The sequence below is a fragment of the Panthera leo genome, chromosome A1 (assembly GCF_018350215.1).
Source record: "Panthera leo isolate Ple1 chromosome A1, P.leo_Ple1_pat1.1, whole genome shotgun sequence".
In the NCBI taxonomy this organism is placed as follows: Eukaryota; Metazoa; Chordata; class Mammalia; order Carnivora; family Felidae; genus Panthera; species Panthera leo.
The window spans coordinates 63,841,018-63,861,399 of NC_056679.1; the positions used below are offsets into that span (position 1 = coordinate 63,841,018).

At 36.7% G+C, this 20,382-nt stretch overlaps 1 protein-coding gene across 1 annotated transcript in view; it reads left to right on the forward strand.

Annotated features, from left to right (window-relative positions):
- Positions 1-20,382, forward strand: part of GPC5 (glypican 5) — a 1,402,048-nt gene that overhangs the window by 654,923 nt on the left and 726,743 nt on the right. Inside the window, exon 7 of the mRNA XM_042928851.1 lies at positions 19,590-19,746. Within this exon, the coding sequence (XP_042784785.1) occupies positions 19,590-19,746 (157 nt within the window). The remainder of the gene's footprint in view (positions 1-19,589; positions 19,747-20,382) is intronic.

Consider the following 20,382-nt stretch of genomic DNA (forward strand, 5'->3'; position numbering starts at 1 on the left):
CAGAGCCCAGTGTGGGGCTCGAACTCAGGAACCATGGGCTCATGATCTGAGCCAAAATCAAGAGTGAGACACTTAACTGACTGAGCCACCCAGGCCCCCCTGAAAAGATTATTTGTACTTAGATCTTCATCTATTCCTTTGACCATCACATCCTAATCCATTTTATATAGTATTGCATTCTTCACTCATTAATATTACTTTCAATAATCTGGCTATCCCTTTTTGTTTTCTTGTGATTTGTCCTGAGTGACATTACCCATAACCGTAACTCTATCATGTCTAATAGGCTGATATTAGATATTTGTAAGATTGTTACAGTTGATGGCATCCATAACATTATTTGTTTCATGTCCTTTCTGTACTTACTAGAATTTTGGAGACTAAATTTAAAATATGAAAATAAAAATGAAAAGCCAGGGAGCTGGACTTTCTTCTCATCTTTATTACAAGTTTTACCAGGAGCCCGGGTCTCATTTATGTCACCATGGATTTATTTTACAAGTTTGGACTTGCAAAAATGTGCCAGAATTTGAATGCCTTACACATGTTTTGAAAAGCAACTATATTATATGCAATGCACTGACCTTTTAGTGTTCATTTTGATTGGTTAATGGTTATACCTTTATAGCTCAGTAAGATTGTAAACAAGGGAAAAAACCGGAATTGATAAAGGTCAGGGAAGTTTAGTGGCAAAATTTATGAAACCCTACACTTTTCCTATGAATAAAAATGATTAAAATTTATACATTTGCCTCCTAAACATATATTTAGAAATAGAGATTATATAAAATTAATTCAAAACAAACTACCAAATATTATTTTCTTAATTTTGTTTTAAGTAAATCTTGCTTTGTGTCTACCTTTGCAAGAAAGTTTCTCTTCCTTCACTGCACATCTTTCAAGTTCTTATTTTTAAAAATGAATGCATTGATTTTGCATATAGCTATGATAATAATACTAGAAAAGTTTAGGTTTTTCTTTTTTGTTAAACATTCTTTCTCTAGTTCTTAGAACACAGTGGCTTAATAAACACTATTTACTTATCAAAATTGAAATCTTAAAATATAAGCAATATAAGTAAGCATCAAAAGGATGATAGAAACTATTCAATAAAATCTTAGCAATTCTTTATTTTTAAATTTTTTAATGTCTGTTTATTTTTGAGAGAGAGACAGAGCACGAGCAGGCAGAGAGAGAGGGAGATGCAGAATCTGAAGCAGGCTCCAAGCTGTCAGCACAGAGCCCAACACGGGGCCCAAACTCATGAACTGTGAGATCATTACCTGAGCCACAGTCGGACGCTCAACCGACTGGGCCACCCAGGCACCCCAAAATCTTAGCAATTCTTACAACAGTCTTCCAGAATTATCTGCCATTCCATCTTATTCCTCTTTGGTGTAGAATCATTTGTGAGCTCAACTAAGAAGAAGAGAAGAACTGAAAAAAGCTGGAAATCGTAACTGATGTAAGTAGTCAGGTCACACTGTGCAGGAGCATGCATTGCTAGAAAATGTTTAGAAAAAGTCTCTTTGCTTAAAATTGCATGAAGACGGAGAAAAAGACATTGCAAAAAGAAGAAAGAAAATGTAGTCAGGGGTATTGTTGCTGCGGAAGCCCAGGTGACAAGGAGGAGAAGAGATTAGTTGTAAAAAGCAATCAACACTCTTGAGAGTTGAGAATGGGGAATGTGGAAAATTGATCGGCTTTCCAGAATGGGTAAAAATAGTCACTGGCATGTCAATAACATATAGATTCTGACGAATCTGGCTTAGGCAAACACATAGAGGGTCTCTGCTGTGTGGGTGAATCATGCTGGAGTCTGGTGGTAAAGAAGAGAAACAACTGCTACATTTATATATAACTCTGGGGGTATGGAGCAGGATACAGAGCTGTAGAGACCATTATTTTAATTTAATTTAATCCTAGACTGTTATTCTAGAGTTTTATTTAAGTATATTTCTGAAGACAAATAATATACTAGTGGTAATTACCTGGATGGCGTCATAGGCAGTTTCTGATATAGCTCTTGATGATCCCACTTCCTCGTGTTCATGCCTTTGAGTGATCCCCTCTCCTTGAGTGCAGGCTGGACCTAATGTCTTGTTTCTGAAACACACAATGTAGCAAAAGTAAAGGGATGTTACTTCTGGGATTAGGTTACAAAACAGACGTTCATCTTGCTGGCCCTCTCCCCACCTTGCTGTTACCCTCTCCTGCTCTCTTGCTTTCTTGCTAAGATAAAGAGAGCTGCCATGTTGTAAGATGCTTTACAGGGAGGCCCATGTTGCGAGAAATCAAAGGAGTCCTCAGTCCAACAACTGTCAAGGAACTAAATCCTGCCAGCTATCGTGCTTGTGTGCTTGGAAATGAATCCTTCCCTGTCAGGCCTTGAGATGACTGCATTCAAGTGGCTGCCTTCACACACACACACACACACACACACACACACACTTCCCCTTTCCATTTCTATCGTCAGTACCCTTCTGGCTTAGATCTATAACTGACAATAAGGAAGAAGAATCCGTGATGGTGCCTGCATAGCTCTGAATTGACGATCTCCTCCCTTTATATTTCAGTGCAGTTTTGGAGGGATATGTCTTCTTTCCACCCAGCCCATAAGTTAAGTGTTCTAATCAGCTGGTCATTTTTCCCCCTAATACATTGAATCAACTTCAAGGGAATAGCAATATTGTTTAAGAAAGTATTATGATCAAAGGAAGGGGAAATTGCATCTTCCAGGAAAGCCTGTGTGAAGAGCTAAAAAATGATATGACACTGAACACATGGAAGAGAGAGGGAACACTCAGGACATGAGAGCAGTTATCAAAAGGAAGCCAGTTTGTGCCAAAAATAAATAGCTCTTGTGCTGCCTCTGGCATATCTATCAAAAGATACTAATACTTAATTTTTAAATGAAAATATTACCTTTTATAGTATGAAATTGTTATGTGGAATAAATATATATGTATAAATGTATACATATGTAAGTATATATATGTATACATTTATTTCAATTATTTAAGGGCACTCACTGGTATAGGGACATGGGGAAAATGCCAAGTAGAGACTGGTAAAGCACTGTATTGGATATTTAAAATTTGAATGTATAAATGTTTTATTGAACTTCATAAGATTTTCTGTATTGCCTAAAAGATTATAATGTGAATGAATTATATAATAAGAAGGTACTTTTGTAATTTTAAAGTAAGGAAAATACAAAGACACCCCCCCCCCCGCCAAGAACTTATTATCTTGGCAAAATTCATCAGACCAGAAAGTTATTTGGACTAATTTGAGGTTCAACAACATTTTCACTCTTTGATGGAACAAAACTGAATTTTGAGGTACTAAGGTTGTCATTTGCCCATGCCCTACCTGATGGATGCTTTACTACTGCAGGTGAAGGGCTGTTCCTCAGATCAACCTTCCTTTCTTCTAATATTTACCTTCTTTAAAAATTTACAGAATATTGACTCAGTTCTACCCTAGTCTTCCCTATTTTCTCTGGGTCTTTTGATAATAGATGCTGACATTTCGTCTGTCACTCATTCCAACATGTTCTCAGGGTTTATTTGTTTGTTATTTCTCCCTCCTTTAACTTGAGGCTTACAGACCAAAGTAAATTTCTTACTCAGCACCACAGAGGATGGTTCATGATAGTATTCCTGATAATTCCCCTAGTGGCATCTACATCATTACAGAGCTCTCTTCAGGGACACAAAGGGTTTATGTATAACATATTTGAATTACATTTGGCCAGCTGACTTAAAAACAAGATACACTGTCACATTCTAAACTACTTCCTCAGAACATGTTGGTTGAGGGGCACCTGGTGGCTCAGTCCATTGAGCATCCAACTCTTGATTTGGGCTCAGGTCATGATCCCAGTGTTATGGGATCAAGCCCCACCTCAGGTTCTGCACTGAGCCTGGAGCCTACTTGAGTTCTCTCTTTCCCTTTACCCCTCCCCTGCTCATTCTCTCTCTCTCTCAAAAAAAATTTTTTTTAATTTAAAAAATTAGAACATGCTGGTTTAAATCTTCTATCTCTCCATTGTTCTGGGTATATTTCTATGTACCTGTAGGTCAGCCCCTCAAGATGAAGCAGTAAGAATATCAATAAATATACCTGAATGGTCATCATAATAACAAGACATTTCTATTTTTACTTCTGTCAGAGAGTTCAGAGTCCCACTAGCAAGACCTCTTTCTAGAAAAGCCATCTTAAATCCTTTTTGGACAATTTCCAGATATATTTTTAATTTGAGAAGCAATTTGGGTGGTCCATTGATTCCTAAGATGAGCATGTAAAAAAGATAACATGAGTTGAAAGTCTATGTTTATTTTTGGAATATTCAGTTCTGCAAAAATTTCATGACATAAACTTTTATGAATTTTAAGACGCTTTCAGAAAAAAAATTAAAAGACTCTGTATTAACAAATAAAGTACTAAAAGTAAAGGGAATGCAAGTTTGGTATATAGGTCAGACTTGGCCAAAGAATTGTTGCAACAATTAGAATGTAGATAAATTATATAATTAAAATTTTAAGGACAACTGGGACAACCAAAAGAACTAAAGAACTAAAATTTATAGACTGGAGAGTCCTGCCAACATGGACTATTTGTCAATGTTTATTTCTCTGGAAGCTTTTTCTGACTGTGGGTAGAGGCTGAGGAGTGGGCCTGGCCTGGATGAATCTTGGGGTAAAGTAGACAGTGGTACACAAGACTTCTTTTCTGGAGAGCTATCTGCCGAGTTCTTGGGTATATGTGAGGCTGAGGAACTATGCCAAGGGATTCTAGAAGGCGGAATGAAATCTTCCAGGATCTCACAGTGCTTGGGAGATAAAATAGTTGAAAGGGAGGGGTCTGCCATAAACATATGGACAACCCCCAGAACCTCACCCCAGACATTTCTCAGGTTTTGAGGTTGCAGTGGAGAAACAAAGCAAAGAGCTAATCTCGATATCCCTGAAAGCTGGTTGATGCTCATATGGTAATAAAATTAAAATAAACAGAATGAAAAGGTGGACATTTTCACAAAGAACTTGAATCTATGTAAAAAATCAGGTAGGTATTTTAAAACTGAAAACCCACTAATTGAACTTAAATCACTGAATAGGTGTAAATCACAGTAAATACAATAAAACCCAAATAAGTGAACGTGAAGAGAGATGCAGATCCACAGAAACAATCTAAACTGAAGAACAGAAATTAGATAAAGCAGAACAAAGCATAAGAGGCCTGGGCCACCATCAAAATGTCTAATATACCTGCAACTGGAGACCAAGAAAGACACGTGAGAGGAAGTAGGAAAGACAAATATTTGAAGACCAATTGGTCAAGAATGTTGTACAACTGATAAAGGAAAAACGTCCATTCTTAAGAAACTCAACAAAACCTAAGCAACATAATACAAAGAAAACCATAACTAGGTAGATCTTAGTCAAACTGTTGAACCAAGACAAAATGAAAGTCTTAAAACCAAGTAAAAGAGCAAAACTAAGATTTTCAACAAAAACAAAAGACAGTAGAATGGCATCTTTCTGTAACATGCTAAGGGGAAAATTATGCCAATCCAGAATTCTATGACCAGTGAAAATATACATGCAAATGAGGCATAATAAAATCTATTTTGTCACATAAATGTTGAGTGAATGCTTACCTAGCAGACCTGAACTACAAGAAATACTTCAGTTCTTCAGGCTAAGGAAAAATAATTCCTAAAAGAAGCATGAAACTGCAGGAAGCAATGAAGTTCACTGAAAACAAATCTTAAAATATTGGCACAAGAAGAAAATTTGACAATCAGAATGAGCTCTGTATCAATTATAGAAACCATATCTATAATTAACACATTTTACACACACACACACACACACACACACACTCACACACACTCATACACACACACAGAAATTTCAAGCACAGACAGATTATCTGGTAAATTCTTCTAAAAATATAAGGAATGAATAGATTTAATCTTATACAAGCACTTTCAGGAAATACATACAAGAGAGAGAATTCTTCCTAATTTGCTGTGGGAAGCATATATTGACATTAAAATGTGACAAGGATATTAAAAGGAATTGGGGTGGGATATTTACCATGAAATACACATGAGAAGGAGGGGTAAATATAAGAATTGGCCTCTGGAATTTATAATATATATTGAAATAAAATGTGATAATGAGAGTGGCTAAATAGTGTTTAACTTTTCTAAGGTTCTTATATTGTTGCCGGAGTGGTAATACTATTGAAAGTAGTATTGAATACTTATATTCAATAAGTATACTTATTGAAAGTAATAAGTCTAGAATAAATATTATACTATACATAAATATTACAATTATAATATCTAAGGTATTCAAAAAGGTGTAACAAGAGGCTAACAAGCAATAAAAAATGATCCATCTACAAATGACAAGGAAAGACAAAAATAATAAAAATATTACATAAACATGAAAACAAATGTCATATCTAGAATTTATAAAGAACTCTTAGAAATCCATTAGAAAATGTAGATAACCTGTTTTTTCCTATGGGTAAATGACTTGAAAAGTCACTTTATATTAGAGGATGAAAAAAAAAATCAAAATCAGGGGCACCTGGGTGGTTCAGTCGGTTTGGCGTCCCACTTCGGCTCAGGTCATGATCTCACAGTTCTCAGGCCCCCCGTCAGGCTCTGTGATGACAGCTCAGAGCCTGGAACCTGCTTTGGATTCTGTGTCTCCCTCTTTCTCTGCCCCTCCCCTACTCATGTTCTCTCTCTCTCTCTCTTTCTCTTTCAAAAATAAATAAACATCAAAAAAATTTAAAGAAAAAATCAAAATCATATAAAAATAAATCATCTTTTTTAAGGTTTTATTTATATTTGAGAGATACAGTGGGAATGGGGGAGGGGCAGAGAGAGGGGGACAGAGGATCTGAAGCAGGCTCTGCGCTGCCCCTAGAGAGCCTGCTAGGGGCTTGAACTCACAATTGGTGAGATCATGACCTGAGCTGAATGAAGTCAGACGCTCAACTAACTGAGCCACCCAGGTACCCCTCGAAATAAATCACTAAAACTATCACTACATGCCCACAAAACAACTAAAATTAAAACAGCCAATATTACCAAGTCTTGAAGAAAGCATGGGATAACTGGAAGTGTCGTGTATTGTTGGTGGAAATTTAAACCTGAAGAACCATATTGGAAATCTATTCTGGCAATGTCTATTAAAGATAAATATTAATATACCCTTTGTCTCAGCAATTCCACTCCTGGATATACACTCAAGATCAATGAATGCTTAAGTCATTCAAAAAATATGCACAACAATATGCAATTAGCATTATTTATCGTAGCCTCAAACTGAGAACAGATGAATAATCCAATGCTAAATAAGTTGCTGTCTATGCATAAAATAGAACGCCTATATTGCAATTGACAGGGTTCAGGAAAGGCAACGTCAAAATATGACATCATGACGAATTGAATATTTTGAGCTGAAGAAATTTGAGAAAGGGCAGGTGCAGGAAGGATTTCCCCACCTTCCCCTGAAGCAGGTTTTAAGACCCTAATATGAAAGGTGCTCTCACTATAAACAGGGTAGGGAGTATCCTTATCTCCGAAGACTAGGGACTCAGCTCAGGAGAATCTGAACAAGCTTTTCCCCCACTTAGCTCATAGCCTTTTTTGTCGTATCACATTTTCCCATGATTTTCTGCTCTTCATCAAACCTAGCATAAGAATGCTCAGCTTTAACTGCTTCTTCCTAATGAAGGCTCCTGTGTCATATAAAATTCCTATTAAATAAATTTGTATGCTTTTCTCTTGTTAATCTGTCTTTTGTTGCAGAGATTGTAGTTGAGAACTTAAAAGGGTAGAAAGAAAATATACTTTTTCTCCCCTACACAATAATAATGAACAATTGATACATACAATAATATGATAAATGTTTAAAACATAATGTTGAATATAAACAGCCATATACAAGAGGATATATACTACATGATACTATATTTATTAAATTCATTAACAGGCAAATGAATCTATGTAAGTAGAGATCAGAATAGCAGTTATCTTCTGATTCTTGTTATAGACTGAGATGATAGATTTCTGGGATGCTTGTACTATATTCTAATTTGAGTTGTATTTTTGCATGTATACCTATGCAAAAACTCACTGAACTGTATATTTAAGATCTGTAGACTATATTAATAAATTATACATCAGTATTAAGAATGAGGAAATAAAGCTAGTTTCACTACACAGATACCGACCTCCATGACCTCACAATTTCATATGTAGGTATACACCCAACATATATGACCGTTTTTTTTACACCGAAAGACATTTACAAGATTTTCACAGCAACAGTATTTTTACATCCAGACGCTCAAAATAGTACAATTGTCTACCAACACAATGGGAAATTAAAGTTATGGTTCATTGATACTATAGAATAAAATACAGTAATTAAAAAGAATGAATTTCTGCTACATTTGGAATGATAGAGACATGCTTGCATTCCTATAAAGTTCCTCAGGAAAAATGAATCTGTGGTAGAAGTCAAAATTGTGTTATATTTGGGAGAAGAAAATGAGGCGTAAAAGAGGCTTCCGAAATGCTGGTAATGTTCTGTATCATGCTAATGGTGGTCACATGGCTGAGTTCATGTCGAATTCTTGAGGTTACACACTTATGACTTTTGCACTATTTAGTATGTATCTTTGTATTCAACCGTAAGGGTTATTGTAACGATAGACCACAAATAGTGGCTTAACACAGTGGATTTATTGCGTCACAGTTCTGGAGTCTGGAAGTTGGAAATCAAAGAGTCAGCAAGGGTGGATCCTTCTGAGGGCTGTGAATCTGCTCCATGCCTCTTTCCTAGCTTCTGCTGGTTTTCTGGCAGCATTTGGCCTCCTTGGCTTGTAGGTGTGTCGGCCAACCCTACACCGTCGCATACATTTTCCTGCTATCTCCTTGTATAGTGTTCACTCTGTTCATGTCTGGCCCTGTGTTCACATTTCCCCTTTTTATAAGGACAGTAATCATATTGCGTTAGGGCCCACCCTAATGATCTCATTTTCACTTTATTACCTCTGTAAAAACCCTATTTTCAAAGAATGTCATGTTTGGGGTACCTGGGTGACTCAGCCGGTTGAGTGTCCGACTTCAGCTCAGGTCATGATCTCGTGGTCAGTGAGTTCGAGCCCTGCATAGGGCTCTGTCTGACAGCTCAGAGCCTGGAGCCTGCTTTGGATTCTATGTCTTCCTCTCTCTCTGCCCCTCCCCCACTCATGCCGGCTCCCCCCCCAAAAGTAAATAAATAAACATTAAAAAATTAAAAAAAAAAAGAAAGTCATGTTTGGAGGTCCTGGAGTTTGGGACTTCAAAATATATTTTTGCAGAAACATGATTCAGCCTATAAGAAACATATACTGTACATTTTAAAACTCCCAAAATTAGGGGTGCCTGGATGGCTCAGTTGGTTGAGCGTCTGACTTTGGCTCAGGTCATGATCTCACGGTTTGTTTGAGTTCGAGCCCCGTGTTGGGCTCTGTGCTGACAGCTCAGAGCCTGGAGCTTGCTTCAGATTCTGTGTCTGCCCCTCCTATGCTCATGCTCTCTCTCTCTCTCTCTCTCTCTCTCTCTCTCAATAATAAATAAACGTTAAAAAAATTTAAAACAAAACTCCAAAAATTAAAGCTAACAGAAAAAGGAATAGAATTAAAATGTAGGTCAAGGAGGGCTGCAATAACCCTTGATGATAGAATACCTATTTCTTTTTTTAAAAAAAAAATTAAAGTTTTTATTTTGAGAGAGAAAGAGAGACAGTATGTGTCAGGGAGGGGCAGTGAGAGACAGAGAGAGAGAATCCCATGCAGACTCTGCACTGTCAGCACAGAGCCTGATGAGGGGCATGAGCCCAGGAAGCAGTGAGATCATGACCTGAGCCAAAACCAAGACCTGGATGCTTACCCGACGGAGCCATCCAAGCTCCCCTGGAATGCCAGTTTCTAAACCAAATGTTAGAATGGCTTGAAACATGTTAGAATTGAAAATTTTAGAGCCAGAAGGCACACTTGGGGACTTTCAACCTCCTCCTTTTCTTTTCAGCTAAAACATTTAGGCTCAGCAAAATTAGAGTTTGTTTAGGCACACATTTAAATCGTTAATGGAAGAATCTAGCCTAGAATCCCAAACACCCACCTACCCTTTCCCCAAGGCAACCACAGCCTCAAATTTTACTAATTTTTCTCAAATTATTTCTAGAATATTTACCAAGATCACAATTCCTTAATCCTGGCTTAGCATATCTTTGTCCATATTTTTTTGGTTTATGTAAAGAAAGCTAGATTAAGGGACTTTCACTGCAAAGGTGAAAATCAGAATGACATGTGTGAAGCTATAACTCTTGTTACCATCTGGCATACACAAGGGTGTCGTACTAAATGAGATCAGAACGAGCTCCTTGGAAGTAAACCTTTAATAGACTGGGGAACTTTAAGGGCATCTCTCCTAGAATGTTTTAATAGAGCATCTGAGGATGAGTTCCGCACAGCTGGCCAGTGAAGGCAATCTAGATTAGTTGCCAAAACTAGGTTTTAAATGAATTTGCAATCCGTCACAGTTCTTTCTAAAAGATAATAGAACTTTTGACGAATTAGCAAATAAAAATCTTTTCTAATCTGGAACCCTTACATTGACAATGTATCATGATTAAAGGTTTCCTTTTTCCCTCCCTCCTTTCCTTCCTTCCTTTTATTTTTTTCCCTTGTCTGTTTCTCATGACATCAGGCTTATACAGATCAATCATTCAAGGACAGTGATTCCAACATGTATCAGTTGGATGACATAAATCCTGTAGTCCTGTTAGAAATATATTAAGATAATAAATAGAAATGGCAAGGGAAAATCTAAATAATGGAAATGCTAATTCCTGTATTCCATGTAAAAATTTCATGGTCTTTCTGTCAGTAGAGATAACTGAATTGCTAACATTGCCAATCCTTTTCTTTTTGACTGAGCCAAGATAAAGCAACATTTAGCAGATGAACTGAGCAAAGAAAACCACTCCCTTAGTAACACAAGCAAAATTAATTATTATACCATTAACTAGCAAATGCATGTAAAGTTAAAATTACCTTTCTGATATGGGTCCCGATTCACTTCTGTAGAGTGTGCTTAATGGAAACCTGATTCACTAGCTGATAATCAGTTATCTAGAATTCATCTTCAGTCAATCCATCCATGTTTTGGAATACTTTCACTTGTTTGCTCAGAGGGAGCAGATGTTCAGTTCTATCTTTGACTTTGGAAATTTGGTCGTTGTGCCTTATAGTGTCAGGAAGATGATACAAGATAATGAGGCAAATTGTTAGGCATGTTCTTAGCAGTAAATTACTAGTACCTTGAGTTGCTGTAGCATCCAAACCAGGGAGAGGCCATTTCCTGAGGTAATCTGTGTTTTTAGGGCAAACATGCATGTTAGTCTGTATTACATGGTGGTTATTTAAGTATTCTCATGCGTATGAAGACCTAGGAACAGAGATATAGGCTTTCAGCATGTTAAAAAATGACTCCTCGATGATAAACCACACCATGAATAATACAAATTCACGCTTCACCCAAGAAATGTAAATTAATGAGATTATTTAATACCTGATTTTTCTGGTTTAGGATGTTCTTTAATTTTAATCATAGACTCACCTGGAACAGCTAGAAACCTGGATGGTGTCTATCCTATAATTGTGCGTGACAATATGCAATGTGATTTGTGTGTGTGTCTATGTAGATATACAATATCTAGTGTGCAATATGCAGTAATGATTTGGAAAATTAATAAACTACTTGGGAAGTAAGATAGCAGCATCAAGAAAACAATTCTCACCTTTTTGGGGGGTGGGGGGTGGGGCAATTATAAATGTCATGCCTCATGTCCTACGTAATGAAATGTCTGACTTCAAGAAATTTGCATTACACATCCACTTAGTCCATTGAACATCTTACATGTTTGCAATATAGATAGGCTCCATTCTCCTCCTCCCCTCATCTCCCATGCTCCTGCTTCAGGGTCCTTATACATTGCTTGTCACAAAGTGGCCTTGTTCCCTCCCTGTTGTAGCCGTTGATCTTCTATATCTGTCCAGCTAACTCAGCATGGATGTTTTGATTGAAGGCTCCAAAATTAACTCTGGGGTTGTCTTGTAAGAAATGTTGTGTGTGCATGTGTGTGTGAGTGTGTGTGTGTTGTTATTGTTGTTGTTGTTGTTGTTGTTTTCTTCTGTTTTTCTTTTTTAGCAATTCTTTCTGGGTCTTCAGAGTGTTTTCACACAGACGTTTCACAAAAGCCACTTGAGAATTGCTAACATTTGGCATGGGCACTTCCTCTTTTGAAAAAAAAGAAAAAGTCTCTCAATTTTTCTGAGTTCTTTTTGAGGCTGTGTTTGTATCCCTACTTCCATTTTATTTCTGCACTTACTCATTAGCTTTTAGTTTAAACTTTCCTGTGAGGTCAAACATAGGGGTTGGACTGGAACACACATTAATTATAGACGTATCTGGTCACTTTTGGCATGGCAGCTCAGAAGACAGAACTGGCCACATTCTGAGTTGAAGATAAGTTTTAGCACAGTGAAAGGAGACATACAGAATTTTCTTAAGGGGACTAGAAATAAATGATTTCTTGAAGCATTAGAGGCCAGATAGTGAATGTGGTAAGCCTTTTTTAAGTTCAGTATTCTATTTACAAAATCACAAGACTTTTATAAATTGCCAGACTGCCTTGCATAAACTAAATGCCAACAGAACAGTGACCTTTCAAATCACTGGGTAACAGAAGCCGAGATCAGAAAGCTCAAACTTAAAGCAAACACTGACAAGAAATCCTACAGAAATGACTTCTGTGTCTGGTCAACGTAACATAACATGACACACTGTAAAATGTGTTTGGCTTTTTAGGTAGAATGGTCTATTGTGGCTTAACTGCTTTTGAAAATATGAATTTGGAGATCTATGGTTAGGTTAGCTTAACATAAATTATTATTATTATTTTTTAATTTGAAAGAGAAAGAGTGGGAAAATTTGCTAGAAAAAGATCTGTAAAATATGATTGTAATTGTGTTCATAAGGGAGGTGAAAAAAGGATGGACCGGGTTGGGGTCTAGATGGGGTCAGAGTTAAAGGTTTGGGGGAAGGGAAGTTAAATTGCAAAAAAAGATGAGGGCATATTATATAAGAAGTTTTTTTTTAAAGGTCTCATTTGAAATATGTAACGGAGATAACTTTAAAAATACACCACGAGGAATTTTGAATCAGAGTTCCAATTTTAAAATGTTATGAGCTTCCGTTGTTTTCCTATTTCCCATACATTTCTCTTTAAGTTTCACTTAAACTGTATGAAAGTGCAGATACCAAGTGCTTTATAACAAAATTAAATTCATATATATGTATATATTTGCGTGTATATATTCAAAGAGATTTTTTATTCTATACTTAAAATATATCTTTAGAGATGCCTTATAACTGATGAAGTGAAAGTATAATTTTTTTCTGTATCTTTAATTTTTTAGTTTGAAGTTTTTCTGTCAACATTTAATTTCAACAACATGTTCTCATCAATAGCATAAACTCAGAAAACAGGTTTTACCATGTCTGCACTTGAATAGATGAGTAGAGGCTCATGTCTGATGACTAATATTTTCCAAATACATATGTACTTCTTGTATATCCGTGTAAATGATTGTAAGGGGACGGAGGAGGAAATATTTTAGAGATGCATTACTATGTATAGGATTTTGAGGCATGTTCAATTGCTTTCACATTTGGAAATTTTGGATGAATATGTTTCTCTTTCACAGCAAACATGTTGTGTATGTGAGCCATCTCTAGCCAGATTTTATTGTAAGTGTTTGAAAGGATATTGCAACTATGGGATATTGCCAGACCGTTAGTAAAAAGCAAATTGAGTCTATTGAGAGATTAATTCACCAGCTGAAAGAAATACATTTGCCTTAGAGTCATCAGATATTCTACCCACCGAACTCATCCTCCAAGATAGCATAACTAATGAGTTTCCTAAACCAATTAAACATAAGCAGGAAGCATCAGTCATCAGAACTGACTATTTTCAGCTAATCAGCTGACTGCACAAACTGCATGGCATTGAGGAAAGGAGGAACACCCTAAAAGTTGTGGGTTTTTTCACTGTCCTCACTCTGCTTCTCAATTTTATGGATGCGGCGTCTTGCACAGGACACTGTAAATGAGTATGGTGCCTTCTACTACATAAAGTGCTTCCCCTTGCATTATTATTCAGTAGAATAAAATAAGTTTTAATGGGCTTAAGTGAGTTGGTTAGAGGCACACAATTAATGTATGTCTGGGACTCAAAATCATGCCCTTCCTCTGTTGTAGTTGTTCTATAAATATGTATGTATTGATTGACTTTCTACCTTTCATGACTTGGGAATAGGTTCAAGTGTTCAAAATACTGCCATCTTTACAACTGGGCAGACTCAGATCAAGTCAAGGCAGGATGAGGATGATCATGGCATGGGTTCCCTTTTTGAAGGACAGAATCAGGGTAACCAGTATCAGTTCCTACCGGTTATAATGATAACTGTGATACAAATAACTAACCATTACTGAGCACTCACAATATGGTAGCACTTTGTATAATTAAACCAATTAATAGTCTCAAAACCTTCCAAACAGATATTGTTCTCTTAATTTACAGATGCAGAGAATGTAGGCCCAGAGAGTAATGTTAAAATTTTAAGGCTTTACATTTTGAAAAATTCTAATATGTTCTATATTTTATGATTATATGGAACAGCTATCCATGTATGTGATAAAAAGAAGCGATGTTTGATACAGTATGTGGCATGAGTATATCTACTGTAATATGACTGATTTTCATATGTCATTTATAAAAATTGGCTTCTTTATCATTCTACAGGGTCATTTTATTTGTATATATTGCTTTTTTTAAGTGTATTTATTTCTTTTGAGAGAGAGAGAGAGCTGAACAGGGGAGAGGCAGAGAGAGAGAGAGAGAGAGAAGGAGAGAGAGAGAATCCTAAGCAGGCTCCATGCTGTTTGCATAGAGCCCAATGAGGGGCTCAGTCTCATGAATGGTGAGATCATGACCTGAGCTGAAATCAAGAGTCAGATGCTTAACCAACTGAGTCACCCAGGCGCCCCTGTGTATGTTGCTTTAAATGTGCACATGTGGAACTTGTTTCGTTTTACCTAAAGACATGGGGCAAAAGCTTGTCTTTGATGGAAGCTGTGTATATTTCTCCAAAATGACTTAAGAATAGTAAGTGAAATAACACTTGCCCATGAAGGTGGAGCCAAGAGAAAGATGGCGGAGTGATCTGCATGCTGCTCCCAGGCTTTGGAGGAGGAGAGGACGGTAAAGAGCTGATGTCCTGTGAAAGAACAAGAGGCTATTTCATCACCTGGTGACCCAATCATAAAGCTAAAGTTCCCTTCCTACTCTAGAAAAAAATGAATATTTTATATAAATAAGTTTTTGACCCTATCTAGATTCCTGTTCCTAGGTATTCATTTAAAAAGGTAATTTGAATACCCCTTTTCTCTTGAGTTAATAGGGTAGCAAACACAAATATTTTGGGGAAGTATTTCTTGGTATAATCCTTCAGTGTTAAATTTTTATTTCCACAATATTTTAGATGCTTCCTGGAGCACAGGAATTAGATCAACTTCTTACTAAGATCAAAAAGAAAAATAATGTGGCAAGATGACAAAGCTAAATCATCAGTCTGCTTCCCCCACCCCACCCCCGATTTTCACATCATTTCTTTTATTTTGATTGTACCTTGTTGCGTATTCATGTAGACCAATTTGAAAGAAGGAATATAGGGGCACCAGGGTGGCTCAGTCGGTTGGGTGTCCGACTTTGGCTCAGGTCATGATCTCACAGTTTGTGGGTTCGAGCCCTGCATCAGGCTCTACGCTGACAGCTTAGAGCCTGGAGCCTGCTTTGGATTCTGTGTCTCCCTCTCTCTCTCTGTCCACCCCCCATTCACACTCTGCCTCTCTATCAAAAGTAAATAAACATTAAAAACTTTTTTGAAATAAGGAATATAGGGCCACCTGAGTGGCTCAGTTAGTTAAGTGTCTGACTCTCAGTTTTTGCTCAAGTCATGATCTCATGGTTTCATGAGTTTGAGCCCAGCGTCGGGCTCTGCACTGATGGTGTGGAGCCTGCTTGGGATTCTCTCTCTCTCCCTCTGTCTCTGCCCCTCCCCGACTCATGCTTTCTCTCTTTCTCAAAATAAATAAACTTTAAAAATTTTAAAAAGGAATATATACTGAGTACTTTTTAAGAACTAAGACTATGTCTTCTCCTTTGATGTGAATTATATTCTTCAACATATGTATGAGTTGCATAATATATACTCAATGTCATTGAATAAATAAGTGAATTCATCTACCAGTCAATAAGCATGAATTCAAAAGCTGTTCTAGAATATCATGGCCTCTGAAGATTTGAGTAAAAGTGAAAGCACTTTCCTAAATTAGATGTAAAGGGCGTGGAAGACAGGGTAAATTTAATAAATTATTTTCAAATTGCAAATGAATTAAAACTTATTTATTCAGCATCTATAATGTGGAAATATCCCTCTGGTAATGATTGGGAGCATAAAAATGAGAATATCATGGTCTCATCTTTGAGAAACTTACCATTATTCAGAAAGACACGGCATATGCTCAAGAAAGTTAATTAAGTGCCTGTGAATGGTTCACATAGATTGAAAAGATCCAAGAAATATGTATGGAGTGGGAAAAGAGGTATTTGAGGTTGCACTTGAGATTTAGGATATGATGAATTGTGAAAAAAGAAAGGGGGTATTCTATTCTATGTGGAGGAAAAACAAGAGTTGGAAGTGAGAAAAATATGAAACAAGCACAAACAAAATTATAGGCATACAAATTCACACAGTTTCAGTGTGACAAACTGATTGCTCTGAGGCAGAATTTGGGTGCTGGGGGATTGTGCTTAGATATAAGTAACAAAAACAAAGTTTTTAACTGTATTTGAACGGTATTTTGTAGGCCCCATTTCCAAATGTATGTCAGTGGGTGTTGAGAGAGGGGAAGGGGTAATTTGCTTATGTAAATTTGGAAAATGGGAAGTGAGTCTCATCTGTTAAACAAGATTGGCTTACTGTGAGGTTTCTCATGAGCCTTTAGTTCATGGGTATCAAGAAGGGGCCATCATAGGAATTTCACAACCATTTTGCCACAGGATCTCTTTCTGTGATTTGTCTATCTCTAGTGATATTTCTCCTCTAGACACATGTTGGGAACTAGCAGTTTTTGACAGTTAAGGGTCACAAAGAGCAGTAAGGCAGAGAGAAATGACATGGTGAAAGTACTGATTTGGGGAAAATAATTTGGTGGTAGTAGATGGAGAGACTGATGTCCCCTGCAATCAGGGGTTGGGAAGAGAAGTTGTAATGATACATGAATAGTGGAGATGGAAGTTTTATTTTAAGATACAAAGCAGTAGAGTACATTTTTATATCCAATCACTGCTTAGAGATGAAGTATTGTAGCAAGAGCTGCAGATAAGGACTTGTGTGTAATTTGTATACAGGTGAGAGCACAATCTGTCGGGATGGATTCCCAGAAAGAGACTACAAAGGAAGAACAGAGATTTCTGCTATTAACTGAAACATTTATCTTTATTTTCCTGGAAGTTTGAGGAGAGAAACGATCAAACTAAGAAGAAATTGGAATAGTTTAATCCAAAAGATGTGGGGTTTGAATAAGGATCTTACTGTGAAAGCTTGTTTTTGTTGATTAGAAATGTATAGGGAATTTTGGCAAGATAAATTTTATCATAGTTGTGAGAACGAAAATGAACATTTGTGGATGTGTGATGATTGAGAAGGAAGAAAATGAACATAGTAAGATGAAACTTTCATGCAGAGGACGCAGAGATATTGACCCCATCAGAGGGAGATAGGATTATTGGGAACCTGGAAGTGTGGGTCAGATAGAATTGTGGATATTTTTTGATGAGTTTGTCTTAGGAAGCAGTGATTATGTCTCATATTCAGGGACTTGGAAACAGTGAGAGGGATTGTGAAGAGGATGAGAAACTGAAACGTGGAGAAAAAGTAAGATATGATGGCTTGTTTCCCGGGGTATGATCTTCTCAGTAAGGGAATGTCTTATGGAATATTAACCTCTTGTTTGGAGGAATATGCAAGAGAATCAGGGGAGACATCTTTTTGAATTTAACACCTATTAACACATTTAGGAAATGCTAATAAATAGAAATTAATTCTGACCAGAATTTTTTAATTATTTACCGTTTCGTTCTTGTTAGGGAAAAATTAATTTTAAAGAATTGCAATATTTCACAATTTGTGACCTCATTTTATTTTTAATTTTGAAAGCTTATAAAAAAGTCCAGCTTCTTTGATGTAAGTGTTCCTTAAATGCTAAACATATTCATCTTAGTTGTACTGCGGATATTTTACCCTTTGTTTTCCAATATGAAATATTGTCGTTGGGCTGCATGTTTAATTATTGTCTGCCAGTCGATACTATTATCTAGAAAATCTCCTAGAAGTAGCAACCCTGATACTTTCATGAAGCACCCTAAAAATTTAAATGCCATTAAGTGTTCAGCAGTGGTACATTTTGTTCATAATATAGCAGTACCCTCTTGTGCTCATGCTTGGTCATATGTTCTATACTGCCTTACAGGGGTGTGTGCCACATACTCAATCATTTCTCTCATCTTAGCTTTAAGTGAAATATTCTATTATTCATGATATCATCTTCTTGAAAAGGAGTTCAGGCATTACCAATATTATTCAAAAATATTACCAGCACTCCCATGCTGTAGGGGGAAATGGCTATTCCATCCATTTTGCTCGTATTAGTAAATAAAATACTTGAGAACCAAGAACCAAGAAGTTGGTTAAATTTCCTAAGTAATTTGTAGAAATGGAAGTGGGATCTAAGTCTTTTGTTCCCAGGTTCAGTTCTGTGCCATATGCATTGGACTATGCATCTGATCCAAGAAAGTTTAAAGCTATATACACATATATGTGCAAAATTCGACATTCTTTTAACAGAATCTTTTCTTGAAGAATATTACTCTATGTTTTGAGAAATTTTGGATTTTTGGCTTACAGCACAGCACAGTAGTATCAACCAATATACTGCAAAGGGAGTTGTGTCGTCCTGGAGTTTGATTGATGGAGTTTGATTGACCAAGCTTAAACATGTTAATTCAGAGACAAAAGATTCTCCAGCCAAACTATCCATGAGCAAGAAAGCCTGGTTTATTGGCTTTCCAAAGCCTCAAGCAAAGCTTGATTATTGAGCCGATATGCAGATTGTAGATCTTTGTAGCTGTAACAACTTGCCCATTATTTATTATTATTTCAGTAGTTTTAATTTTTCTTACAGACTCAATTTGGTAAAGTATTCTCACCAAAATAGTAGAGCCCCATAAGAAAATCATTCTAATTTAGACACGTTTCTGAATCACTTTGTTAGATGACTTGAGTCTTCCATTAATAAGTGTTTTTGTATCCATATTTAGTTGTTGCAGGGTAGGTCACCCAAGCCCAACAAGTGGGAACTGCAGATGGGCAGTGGCGGTGGCATGGCTGAACAGGTCAGCGGGGAGTGTGATGATGAAGACGGTTGTGGGGGATCGGGAAGTGGAGAAGTCAAGAGGACGCTGAAAATCACGGACTGTAAGTACATGATTCTAACACCACTTCTAAAGAATTAATTTTGAAATATAATTGAAGATAATTATTATTGTGAATGTAAAGTAATAATGATAGTGAATTCAGAAGCATGCAAAAGGAATTGGAAATGAAAATGACCCCATTTTTAAGTTATTCAGGACATGTATTCTTGGGGGTTTTGTTATCTTTAACTCATGGCTTTGAATGGAAATGGCATTTTTATTTTTTCTGAGAAAGACTAGTGAATGACCAGTTCTGAGAATTAAAGGCTTTAAAGGCAGATAGTCCTCAGGGCATGAAATGACTATTAGGGTGCCTATTAAATGCATATTGGTAAATAATGTCAAACCAGGATGGGTAAACTCTACTAAATAGTCAAATTCTGCAACTTCATTATATTGTGCCATTACATAAAAGATACTTTACCAGGTTTGCATCAGAGTCGAATTGCAAAGAAATTGGTTAAATATATGGTTAGTGATAGTGGAAACTGCTCAGATTTAACTCTTAGGAATTTGTTCTCCCAAAAAAACTCTCACCGGTCATTCTCCTTGTTGCGGTTGTATGAGTTTGAAAACCGTTTCCGGTATGGCTGGACTGATCACCACGGCAAAAGATGGAGCTTCCAAATGACAATAG